General features: G+C 40.5%; 1 protein-coding gene across 1 annotated transcript in view; it reads left to right on the plus strand.

The window, feature by feature from the left end:
- Positions 1-1,853, plus strand: part of MRPL13 (mitochondrial ribosomal protein L13) — a 43,363-nt gene extending 41,510 nt beyond the window's left edge. The window contains exon 7 of the mRNA XM_062188051.1: positions 1,647-1,853. Coding sequence (XP_062044035.1) covers positions 1,647-1,668 — 22 coding nt within the window. The 3' untranslated portion in view covers positions 1,669-1,853. The remainder of the gene's footprint in view (positions 1-1,646) is intronic.
- The last annotated feature ends 11,909 nt before the right edge of the window (positions 1,854-13,762 follow it).

Genomic DNA, 13,762 nt, shown 5'->3' on the forward strand with positions numbered 1-13,762 from the left:
CATTCACTTCATTTTTCAAGCTGAAAATGAATATAATCTTGGAATCTCATTTTCCAGTAGTTCCTTCCTCTATCTTGTCCCAGGCCCCTTCCCTCTTCTCTCTTCCTTTCCAACACCCACCTTGCATGTTACTCTGCTGATTTCAAAATGCTGAAGCTGATCTTGCGTCTCACTCCTGATAGTCATCATCTTCATTCTCCTCACTTCCCCTAAAAGAATGTAAAACCAATTTGGCTCCACTGGCCCCCTCTTATCTTGAGGTCAAGATCCACATTCCCTTACATGGCAGATATCACCTTCATACCTCTTTCTGCTGAAAGAGACTTCATAAATGAACCTTTACTATGGTAACAGCTAGTTACTATGACTAAACACATTTACTTCTCTTTGAAGCAGATTTGTAAAGCCTTCTTTGGGATCTTAGCTTAGAAGATTTCTTTCCAATTACATCACCACCGTCCTGTTGCAATTATATGAACCAGCTGGATGGGAGAATAAATTGTTTTTTCTAATGGACTGATGTGTCTTGACTGGATCTGCTTTGATTGTGCTGAATCACGTAGCAAAGCTTCAAAGGGCACATAGTGGAGCCACTTTCAGCTGCCTTATCAATGGCCATTTTCCAGACTTAGGGTGCAGTTTTTACAGTTGAGAAGAGATTTCAAAAATACAGTGGCACAAATTCTGCAGTTCATCTTCTTGTTATAAATGACTGATATGGTGAAGCATATCTGGCTGGTTTCCCAGTTTTAAATTGTAATACACTTCTTTAATGAGCCAGTTGTTGATCTTCTTAGCTGAGCCATTTGATATCTTGAAGAGTATTCAATTAAAGAAAACATGCTGTAAAAGTAAAAAAATGACTAGATAAGTTGTTTCATGCAAACAGAGTTTATCCATTTTTTAAAGGAATTCAAAGTATCAAAGATTTTTACAGCTGTTTCAAAAATCAGTTTGTTTATTACTAAATTCCTTTATAAAATTCCATTTGAAAGCCCAACACTTACAAATACACTATTGAAAAGGTGGCAGAGACACTAAATGTTTTGTGTTTTGTGTTTTCCTGTTCTTCATTTTCTCTGTTATGACTTAACATTTCCCTGAAGTTTTCTTGGTTTTAATTGACTAATAGAAGCAAATTTGGAGTATAGTACTATAAATATGTACATGAGGGAAAAAATAGCCATATATAAATGAAATAGCAAAAGGCTGGTGTTTATACATGTCTTTAGTATATCATAGTGAAAATTAAATTTAGCATATGAAAAAATAATAAAAAGTGGAAAATTTGCCTTTGTAAGGTAAACCTATTTTTTATAGATCTTAAACTCTCAAAGATCATAGTAATACTTTCTATGAAAAGCACTTTATGAAAGTGATTAAAAATGTAACATCTAATTAAAATACTAAGAGGCACAAAGAGAACTATGTATTTATGTTCAAAAGTTCAGGATCATCACTTAATTGGTCTGCTTTAGGATGATTTGGTTTTAGTGATTTTACCCAGAATTTAGAATGTTTGCAGATATTTCTCAGTGAACATTTACTTTTATTGTAAATTGCAGAAATAATCTTTGTTCATCAGCCAAGAGAAATGAAATAGTGATTCATGAAGAAATAAATGTTTGTTGATTTTTGTCTTTCAGACCTGAAGATTATCGGTTGTAGCAGACTGAAAATTGAAGAAAGAATCAGTCAATTGAAACTGCTTTGTGATGTGTTTCTGTAACCTACAGGACAGAATGAAACAACTCCATTTCAGCATCCATTGCACCTGCTAAATGCTCAGGAGGAAAGGTCAGGGAGGGATATTCCTTCAAAAGGAATTTGCAATAAAAAAAAACATTGCTTGATAGATTTATTTTTATTATATAATCTTATTTGATTTTAAATGATGATTAAAAGTTTCCTTATTTAATTATTCAATTTTGTATTTAATGAAAACTCAGATCTGGGTATAGCATTGCAGTTATAAGTTTTAAAAAACACCCATCCAAGCAGATCTTTTTAAGTTAGATATCACTGTTCTCTTGCCCTGTGAACAAGCTCCAGCTTCACGTTTCCTTTCAATGATTATTTTGTCTACTCTTCATCTATCTAAATTCATCATGGTAGCCTAGTGTAGGGTAAGCCTTGCTAAACTACTCTCATCTTCTTCTATATCCAGTATAGCCTGTTGGTTCCATGACACCAAAATAACTGAATGCCTGGCTACTTCCTATAAATCTCCCTGCTCTGCCTGGGATGCGATTTGCGGACTCTGTACCGGTTCTCCATAGCTCTGCTGTTGGTTTCTGTTCACCTCTGTGCTGCGTACTTAGACTGGGGTCTGGAATGAATATCCCTAGCAAAATGTCTTCTCTTGAAATTAACATGCTGAACCACTGCCTGTGAGCTTATTTATGGTAATGGGTTTCCTTTTCATTTTTCCTTCTGTTGCTGTAGCTAGCCAGTCCAGTGAGTTTCAGACCATATTTCCCAGTCAGTTAGCGAACATATACTGAGTGCTGCTATATGCCAGGTACAGTGTTAAGCGCTAGGAAAATAGAAATCACTGATACCTCCTTTAGTACCTCCATTCCCCACCAAACAGCATACAATCTATTGTGGGTTGGGAGAAAGCTATGTATAGCTGGAAATAAGTGCCACTGAGTGCCAGAGGTGCTGATAGAAGTATGTATGCACTATGATGTGAGCATGTTTAGAGGGGAATAATAACCGCATTACATAAGAAATGTTGGGACAGGTGTTTGTATAGCAGTTAAGTTGCCAATGGGGACACTAGCTTTTCAGTACCCAGGTCAAAGATGCAGTTCCCAATTCCAGTTTCATGGTAGTGCATACCCTGGGAGACAGCAAGTGATTGTTAAAATATTTCGGCCCCTGCATTGACTTCCAGGCCCGGCCCCAACTCTTAAGGGCATTTAGGGAGCAAGCCAGTGGGTGGGAACTTGTTCCCTCTCCTTCTCTCCTGTATCTCTCTGCTTCCCAAAAACTTAGTTTGAAATATTACTAGCAAGCTCATGCTACATTCCAGGCTTTATTTAATTCACCCATCAACTCTATAATAGGTGTACTAATAGTCTTCTCATTTAAAATTGTGCACAATAAGGCAAAAGTACATTAAGTAATTTGGTCAAGGTTACAGAACTGCTGAGTATAAAATCAGAATTTGAATTCAGGAAGTCTGGCTCAAAAACCCATGAGCTTAGCCACTGCTGGATGAGAAAAGTACTTATGAATCACAAATTCTGATAAAACAGGCATAACCTCACAGGTTAACAACTACAGTTCACAAGGAACTTTTAGTTATATGTATTTTAAAGTATTGGACCAAAAAGAAGCTCCATCCCCTCTTGCTGTGGTCATCTTAGGTGAGTGAGCCAATATGAAACAAGCCCCAAGCTCCTGATACAGTGTCTTGATAAACAGTGATTTTTGGCTGGTGTATCCTAAACATCTAGAGCAATGCCTGGCCCACATTTACTGGACAATGAAAGGATATTGAAAAATAACCCTTATTTCTAGTAAATCGAATGGTTTGAGCAGGTGAAGTCATGGAGAAATAATATTATTTAATAAGAATATTGATACCGATCATATAAACCTCATTATCACTTGCTATGTATCAGCAGGAAGAGTTGCCTGATCCTGGTGACATATTTAAACCTCCACAGTGGCTATGGTGGGTGACTGAATTTCCCACTCCCTTCCTGCCCTTGCTGTTGGGAGATAACTCCATTTGTGCTCCATTTGTTCAGAGGGAATGGAGCAGGGAAGATTTTGCACCAAGATACTGCAACAGCTCAGGAGCAGAAACTACTACATGTGGCCATTTGCTGTGCCTAAGAGTTTGTTAACAGCTTGATGTAAACATACCCTGGAAGAACACAACCACAAATACCTAAATATGAATAATTTGTAGTAACCTAAGCGAGGAAGATCAGCTGTATTACTAGTAGTCCCTGTAGCTAACAAAATGAAGAAACAAAAGTGAACTGTTTATAAGATAGTAAGAGGGTGGACTTTGGTCTAGTGATTAAGCTGCCAGTCAGTATGCCCTAGTCCCATGTCTAAGTGCTTATGTTTGAATCTCAGCTCTAGATTCTGGTTTCCTGCTAATGCACTCTGAAGGGCAGCACATCTCCCTGCCACCCTCATGGGAGACCTGGATTGCGTTCCCAGTTTCTAGCTTCAGCCCAGCCCAGTCCCAAGTGTTGTCAGTATTTGGAGAGTGAACTGGTAGATGGGAATGATCTTCATCTCCCTCATCCCCATCTCAAAGTAAAAAAGCAAGAAAACTTACAGAAAAAGAAGGAAACCTAAGTATTCCAATAATTTTATGGGAAGGACAAGAAAGCCAATGCATGTTTTATTACTATGTTTATAATGTGCATAGTAGTGCAGATAAATATGTAATCAAAATCAAAATTTTTATAAGCAGTTTTTCACCAAGTGGCAGTGCATTGCACTTTTAAGTAATAACAGGTGTGAGAAATGTCACCCAGCTGAGCAGAGTGACCTGGACAGATGTACAACCCACCTCCTCTTATCCCATTGCCATGTGTGATTTATCCTGCTGATTCCAACTTTATGTATCTTCTCAATAAAACATGAGTATCATACTGTCACTAGCAAAGGGAAAGCCTTAGTCATCGTGAAGTTTTAAAACGAGAAAATGTGAAAGCACAACAGCTGGTGGGCCTGATGCAGTCACATAAGCAAAGATAGGAGACAGCAGTGAAAACAAGAGCTTCGTATGAGCGAATGATCACTGCTTCCCAGAGAACTGACACCTGAGGAGCAATTGGAGTGGACTGACGACACCTGGAAATCCCTTGCAGCATGAGAGCCCTTTGTGTCAACCATTCTCACCCGGCCATACAGATGACTTCATTATGAGAGCGTCACTTAGTAAACAGTAAGGGCTGCATTTCCGCTTTAAGCCTGTTCAGAACAAAAACAGAACAGCAGGCCACAGTCACCTTCCTGCCTTCCCATTTCATTCAAAAAGCTATGATCTTCGTCCACAAAACTGGAAATCCCTTATAGTTCATGTAGGGTTATTCCTCCAATTCAAAAGCCACAACATTTCACTTACAGATATGTACCAGGCAAACTGAATACATGTTAAATATTAAAATAACATTCTGTATTTACTATAATATTCCTTTACTAGAAATGTATGATGTTAAGAATTATGGTAACTTTTCTTGCATTCTATCATTTACAAGACTACAAGTTTTGAGTTTTGGGCCCAACTCGATTTGTCCTATAACTGTCTTAATTTTGGAATACAAAATTCCTTTACATGGGGATTATTTTAGGACTGCATATATAATACTATACTATAGGACAAATCGTACTCACTGCGAGTACGGGTTTAATGCATCCTCGTGCCAGTCAGCCTCCTGTTCCGGAGTCCTGACACACTTGCTCAACCCCAGCAGGTGTGGCCCCATGTACAGTAGTCTGGTTCAGTCCCCTTGCTTTGCCTTGCCTCGCCTTGCCTTGCCTTGCCTTGCCTGGGTTAGAGTAGGGAGCACCTCACTGTAATGTGTTCTTAATGGGCATGGAAACACAGCTGCCAAAGCCCACATGTTTTAGCAGTTCAATCAGGCCCTAATAGATGGGCTGAGATAAAGCTGGGAGATACAGCAGATCCTTACAACCAGTTCTTCCCCAGCCTTCCGCCCTTTCATTACCATAATTCCTACTCCACCAAGATGGCTGCAGGAGCTATGATTGGTGAGTTTGATAAGTTATGTCTCTTGATTTAGACAGACTGGACTGTGTGCTGCCACAGAGATTTGGGATAAAGGTAAAGAAATAATGTTGCCATCTTTAAAAGTGATTGAAGAGCAGAGTTTTGTTTTACTTAGAAGGTTATTGTGGAAGGGGAGGACGTTTAAGAAATGTGCATGTAAATTGCAGTATTTATCAGATTCCTACTGTAGTTCTTCTCCTTTATTACTAATTCCATCCAAGCCCAACTAAGACTGCCACTATGCATATGCTTCATCTTTTTTCTATGCTGCAGTTGACTGATTTGTTTTCCTACCTTCTCCTGGAAAAGGGGGTTAGTACCACATTCAGCCAAGAACAATTAAATGTCGAGGTCTCTCCTGGCTAAAAATCCCCCGATGGAACAGGTAGCAAGGTCTGAATCTGCAAAGCCTAGAAGCCCCAGGAGGGATTCGGCTGCCAAGTTCTACAATGCAGAGTTTGAGTTGGATAGAGCCCTATTTAAGAAGGTATGATCTTTCCAAGACAGACATTAAGGCTTCATTTCAACTTAAATACAAGTCTTGCAGAGAAACGATACTTCTCCAACTATGCCCAGAAATCTAAAATAAGGGAGTTGAGTAGTTTTGCAGCATCACTACTTCTTTGGGCTTCACCTTGGAAGAATGTAAATCTGAGATCAGCTACCAGTAAAACAGAAGGTCAGCTGCACCTGAGGGCCAACTTTTATTAGGCCACTTGCCAGGAAGGTTAAGGATATAGTTTCCACACGAAGACAGCATAAACAGGATCTCCAAAGGAGACACATTTGTATCAGTGCCATCTGGTTCCTGAGAAACTCTTTGATTTCAAGCAAATCTTTACTTTGACTTAACTCTGCTTTCACTGCCCCCAGTCTTCAATTCCAAAGTTACTACCTAGTAAAACCTTGCAAACAGTGGCTGCTTCAAGAGCATTTTCTTTGTGGTGGGACACCTGTGCTTTATAGGCACTGTTACAAATTCCAGCTCATCAACCTGTATTAAATCGTTTAGAATCAACACTTTGAAATTGTGATGCCATTTGGCATCTTTGTTAGCAATCACAAAACTCAAAAGGGTCTGGAAATTTATAGGAAATTCTGAGTATAAAGCATCTGTCTTTTACTTTTTGGCAGATTCACATGTTCCAAATAAAATATTTGTATAGCTTGTTAGAACATTACCAGTTATTTTACCATTAGTCCACTGTTACCAGCATGCTATATATACAGAGCCAGTAACTCATGGAGAAATGTGAATATGTCTATTCTTCAAGCAGTTTGATCTGGAAGTCTCAGTGTTGGAAGCAATGATTAAGCAGCCAGCTCTCCAGGCTACACTAGCAAGGATCTTCTGCTATCTTTCATCCAGTCATTCAACCAATTCCTGTTAGAGATGCATACTTGCATATAAAACAAAATTACCTGTTATCATGGAGCTACGTTATAGTGAAGAGGGGCAGATAACAAACATATATATATGGGGTGTGTGTATGCTAATATGTGTTATAAATATATATGTTGCATACAATTTTTACTTAGTATTCTTAAGTGTGAGATCTCTTGAGTGATAGCATAATAATCCTGCACAACTATCTCAAAATAATGTTTGTTTTTTATTGCTCACATGTGTGAGATGGCTGGACTTGCCTGATTGAGGCTGGGCTCAGCTGGGCTTACCTCCAGCTCCAGGTCTAGGGTGCATGTCTCTGGTCATCTTTGAGCCTGTACCTGAGGCTTGTTCTCAGAGGGAAAAAGAACACACAAGAGAGCAACCGTAACTGTGCAGGCATGGTTCAGACCTCTGCTGTGTATGTACGTGAACATCTCATAGGCAAAGGAAAGTTAAGGTCAAGGCCTTTGGAGTTATTCTATCATGGAGGTCAGAGAAAGGGGCAGGAAGGAGTAGATATTTTCTAGAACTTATCCAAAGTATAAACAGGTGAAGAGGACTAAATGGCATCTAGAGAGCTAAGGGGCTACAGGTAGAGCAAGTTACAATTTGTGGTGACATTTAAGAAAAGTTTGAGGAAGGGTCCAGCATTGTGGCAGTTAGTTAACCTGCCACCTGAGATGAGAGCATTTCATATGAGTGCCAGTGCAAGTCCCAGCTACTCCACTTCTGATACAGCTCCCTACTAATGCACCTGAGAAAGCCACAGAAGATGACCCGAGTGGTTGGGCCCCTACCGTCCATGTGGGAGACCTGGATGAAGCTCCTGGCTCCCAGCTTCAGCCTGGCCCAGCCCCAGCTGTTTAGACCATTTGGAGAGTGAACCAGTGGATGGAGGATCTCTCTGTCTTTCCCTCTCTCTATAACTCTACCTTTCAAATCAATAAATCTCTTAAAAAAATGTTTTAGATATAGGAGTAGCTAATGCAAATACTCCTAGAGAGTGTAATAACACCACAAAACACACCAAACACGGGAGTTAGAGGAAAGGTTTATTGTAGGGTGGGGAAAGCCCACAAGGCTGGAGGAGAGGGCGAGAGAATGAGAGAGAGGAATCGGGAGAGAGTGCACGTGTGCGATCAGCAGGTCCTGCTATACCTTTGCAGGGGGCAGGGAAATAGGAGCAGCGAATCCCATTAGGGTGGAGGTGGAGCTGACATCTGTGGTTGGTCCATCTGGTCACCTGGCTTCCAGCAATGGTGATGGGGGCTAGAGCCTAGGATGGTGTCTGGGACATAGACTATGCCATAGATAAGATAGCACCACTTTACTAACAGGGAGGAGCATATGTAATATCTATAGAGAATTACATGGAGACCAGTGCAGCTGCAGCAGAGTGTGCCAGTAGGCGAGCAATAGGAGGGGTAGAGTTTAGACAGAAAAAGAGGGGGTCAGTGCTGTTCTAGCCTGAAGCAGTGGCATCCCATATGGGTGCAGGTTCTAGTCCCAGCTGCTCCACTTCTGATCCAGCTCTCTGCTATGGCCTGGGAAAGCAGTAGAAGATGGCCCAAGCCCTTGAGCCCCTGCACCCACATGGGAAATCCAGAAGAAGCTCCTGACTCCCTGGCTTCAGATCTGTATGGCTCCAGCTGTTGCGGCCATCTGGGGAGAGAACCAGCAGATGGAAGACCTCTCTGTCTCTACCTCTCTCTGTTTCAAATAAATCTTTAAAAAAAGAAAAGGAAGAGCCTTATAAGCCAAATGTAAGAACTGTGGACTTTTAAGAAGTGACTTATCTTTGAAAAACATCACAGTGACTGAAATATTCACAATTGATTGTGGGGAGCCAAGAATAGAGGCACAGAGAGTAGCCAAGAGCAAAATGAAATCACATTGGAGTAAGGTGGTAGCTATGGAAATATGGAGAAGAGGTTGGATTTTCTGTTTTTGTTTTTTTAAGATTTTGTTTGAAAGGTAGAGTGATAGCGAATTTTTATCTTCTGGTTTACTCCCCAAATGACCACAATGTCTGAGATTGCTCCAGGCCAAAGCCAGGAGCCGGGAACTCCATCTGGGTCTCCCAGGTGAATAGCAGGGGCCCAAGTGTTTGGGCTATGTTCCTCTACTTTCCCAGGTGCATATGCAGGGAGCTACATGGAAAGAGAAGCAGACAGGACTTGAATTGGCACTCCAATATGAGGTGCCAAGTGTGGCAAGCTGTGGCTAAATCCACAGTACCACAATGCTGATCCTGCATTTTATGTTTGTAAAGGAGAGCCAGTTGATTGATCCACTTTGATTTTTTAACTTTTCTTTTGGGCGTCACCCCAATATGTCAAATTAGTGAAATAAGGAAGAGAAGCAAGCAATTTTATTGAGTCTAAAAAGAGTTGCCTGAGCAAAGTGTTTAAATCAGACTCAGCAGGCCAACGCCATGGCTCACTTGGCTAATCCTCTGCCTGCGGTGCCGGCATCCCATGTGGGTGCTGGGTTCTAGTCCCAGTTGCTCCTTTTGCAGTCCAGCTTTCTGCTGTGGCCCGGGAGGGCAGTGGAGGATGGCCCAAGTACTTGGGCCCCTGCATCCGCATGGGAGACCAGGAAGAAGCACCTGGCTCCTGGCTTCAGATCAGTGAAGTCCAGCCCTAGCGGCCATTTTGGGGGTTAACCAACGGAAGAAAGACCTTTCTCTGTCTCTCCCTCTCACTGTCTGTAACTCTACCTCTCAAATAAGTAAATAAAAAATCTTAAAAAAAAAATCAGACTCAGCAACGGGAATGCATTGTGCACTGATAGGCTCTGCATGAGTAAGAGGTGCCAAATTGCTAAGTCTAGATCCAAGGGACAACCAGATCCTAAAGGCAGCAGCCTCATTCATTTAATCCAAATGTGATGTGTAAATATTACAGTTTCCTTGTTGGCATGATGTGAAATGACTCAGATAATGCAACTTGAGATAACTGTGTATGTATAATATCCTAAAGAAATCTATCAATGCTGTCAGTCCTGACATAGTTTACTCAGCAAATGTCTAAAAGTCTCCCATGCACATGCTCTGCTCTAAGTACTGCAGGGAATATAAGATAAGTGAGATGTACTACATGTCCTTGGGGAGATCCCCAAAAGAGGTAAAGTTCTGCTCCTTTGACAACAGACAATACAAAAACTTTAGGCATCACTCTGGATTATGACTTAAACATTAGCATCAATTCTGCCCCCTCAGATTTGTCACTGCCAAATTAACTACTATTAGTGGCAAAAGGCTATTGACTTTTTTTTTTTTTTTTTTGACAGGCAGAGTTAGACAGTGAGAAAGAAAGAGACAGAGAGAAACGTCTTCCTTCCGTTGGCCCACCCCCAAAATGGCCTCTAGGGCCGGTGCTGCACCGATCCGAAGCCAGGAGCCAGGTGCTTCCTCCTGGTCTCCCATGTTGGTGCAGGACCCAAGCACTTGGGCCATCCTCCACTGCCCTCCCGGGCCACAGCAGAGAGCTGGACTGGAAGAGGAGCAAACGGGACAGAACCGGCACCCCAACCAGGACTAAAACCCGGGGTGCCGGCACCGCAGGTGGAGGATTAGCCTACTGAGCCACGGTGCAGGCCAAGGCAAAGGGCTATTACAAGAAACGGATTTACTAAAAATTGACAAATTTATTTGTTCTGATTAGTATGTAAGAAAGGTTAAGAGTAGCAACCACTTGATTGCAAACTAATTATTCAGGGGATGGTTCTGTCCTTGAAGCACTGCTTGCCTCAGGGTTTTCAGGATACATTTCTGGGTAAAACAGATTTGTTTCATGATGGTTGATACTTAACAAGGATTTCTGTGTGGGTTCACTTATAAGTGGAATATTTTCAAGGCACATAATGGAAAAATTGGGAAAACAATTTGCAAAAATTTATAGATAAACTACTTAGCCTGAAGGTATTGGGAAAATTAACAAAAAATTAGGTCTGTCCATAAATGCCCAAAATACATGTAGATAATCTATCATTGACTACCATAAAATATGCACAATATTATAAAGTTTTTTTTTCAAGAAACATTTACATACCATACATCGTGCCATTGCAAATGAAGGAAATGTAAACAAATGTATGGATGCAGTATTAAAGCATAACTGCATAAAATTAGCAATAGTACATATTGTACTATGTAATAAATTCTTAGCACTTCCTGTTGCCATACCAGGAGCTCGATTGTAGTGTGTACCCACTTAGAATACCATGAGTCACTAATTATCTCCACAGGAGACTTCATCCCTCCCAGCAACTGCCTTTCACTGTAAAAAATGATATTTACCAATTCTCATGCACTTTTTACTACATATAGTACCTGGAACATGTAAAATATGTGATAATTGTTTGTTGATAAGGCTTCCAATTAGCAACAGGCTGTTAGGAGTTGTCTTGGGGAGAACACTGCTGTCACTGGGTGGTGGACAGGTGGGGGTTAGTAAGTATGCAGAGACGTTGTCTTCCTGTTAGATTGTTCAGATTGTCTACCCATTGTGCTATACATACATTTTAGTTAATATTGCTGTGCATGAAAGATAAATAAGTCCTAACGTCCAATGTATGTTAAAAGTAGAGGTAGTAAAATAATCCATGTATAAATGTGCCTTCTGGTAGTTTTTCGGAAGAACTATCTTCCTGGGAGTGACCTTTGCTAGCCCTCCTCTGGGAGGGAGATGTCACAGTCCTGGGCTCAGCGATTGGAATTGTGAAAGGGGAGGATAAAGGGAAGGGGCTCATGACTGGTATCTCCTCTGTAGAAGATGGCTTGGGATTAGGCTAGTGGTGTATATGTGCGTGTTTTGGTAAAGTACCTGTGTTTATTGTGGACAAGGTTCATTCTTTGCAACATCTATGATTTATAGATATCCTAGAGTGGCCATGTATGATTAAAAAGTAGAGCTAGTGAATTAGCCAGTTTGTATGTATCTTTTTGTTACAATTGATAGCAAAAGATGCATCTTGCACATGGAGTTGTTAAACCACCTCTGAGCAGTGTGTATCAGAACTTCCTCACCAGCCTGGCAGCAGTTTTCGCTTTGATGAAGCCATTGATGATTGTGCATTTCTTTTGGCTGTGCTGTAGGAGTACCTTAAGTCAATGAAAGCAAACATGCCTTCGGGCTAATATTTCAATAATACCAATCTGAACATGAATTCTCTGAGAAACAATACACTTAGTATGCACCATTGCCGTGTGTGTCACTCTAAATCAGGCAGTGAGGGAATTCGGCATCTTGATTGTAACTCGGCCAAAACTTGTATTTATAGGTGTGTTGCTATTTTTGTCTCCTACAAATATTTTGTCCCCAAGAAAATCAGAATTACATTTTTTCTATCATATTGAATTGGTGTAGTGTATTCTAGGTTATCAAAATATTAATACAGCTTTGGGATTTTGGATTGTTAAGTATTCGTGAAGTATGAAAAACAATGATCCAGACATTCTGTACATCCACAAAGTGGATGTTGTGTGTGCATGCACGGGACTGAGAAGGATCTGTTGAACTTAACTGCTTGTGATTGTGGATGCCTTTGTTCTTTGCTTCTTGTTTTTCAGTTTCCTGTAGTGCACTTGTTAGCTTTGAGAAAACAAGTTATTTCAAAAAACAAAGTAATATTTGGACTCCTCATTTGGTGGGGCACAGGGAGTGGGTCAGCATCCCTAATCCTCACCTTGTTCAACAATGGACTATATTTTAAATGCTAGGCAACAGCAATCCTTCCCTCCAGTTGTACACACTTAGTAATAAATAGGAGCATATGGTGTAAAGTTAGTGTTCTTTTCTAAAGTATTTGGATGTTTATATTCCAAATTCAGATTCTGAAAAAGCACATCTTACAACTGATATTCCTTAAATGGAAAGCCATTTTACTTCTGCTAAAACTATCAGCCTTCTAATTCTCTGACTTACTCTCCTTCCCAGGCTTCCCCTCTTTCTTCATGTTAAATATCATGGATCTTGATGTTAAATATCATGGATCTTGGAGTTTTTCTAAGCACCCTGTGGGTTCTTCTTAACTGATTACCTACACATGCTTATCATCAAGTCTCCTTGTCAAGATTTCTACATCTTTATTTTTATGTAAACTTGATTTGTTGAACTGCAAACTCACCTGTCTACTAAATTTCTCCAGTTGAGTATCTCCTAAGCTCTTCAAATAAAATGTTGCATGCAAAGCAACTTGTGCGTCCACTTGCATCTATCTTTATTTGCCCAAGTCAGAAATTTGAGATACATCTTAAATTTCTTCTTTACCCTAAATTTGAGTCATCATCTATTGCTGCTAATAAATCTCCCAGCAACTTAAAACAACTCATCTTAAAACAGCACTTCATTTTTGAACGTTTTTAAGTAATTTTTTATTTACTTGAAAGGCAAAGAGACAGAGACAAATAGACTTCCCAACCACTGATTTCACTCCCCAAATGCTGCCAACATCCAGGACTGGGGCAGGCCAAAGCCAGGAACTGGGAATTCGATCCAGAACTCCCACATAGGTGGCAGTGACTCAAGTACTTGAGCCAACACTTGCTATCTTCCAGGGTGTGCATTAGCAGGAGGAAGCTGCAATTGGAAGCAAAGCTGAGA

Source organism: Lepus europaeus, chromosome 4 (genome assembly GCF_033115175.1).
Source record: "Lepus europaeus isolate LE1 chromosome 4, mLepTim1.pri, whole genome shotgun sequence".
Taxonomy (NCBI): domain Eukaryota; kingdom Metazoa; phylum Chordata; class Mammalia; order Lagomorpha; family Leporidae; genus Lepus; species Lepus europaeus.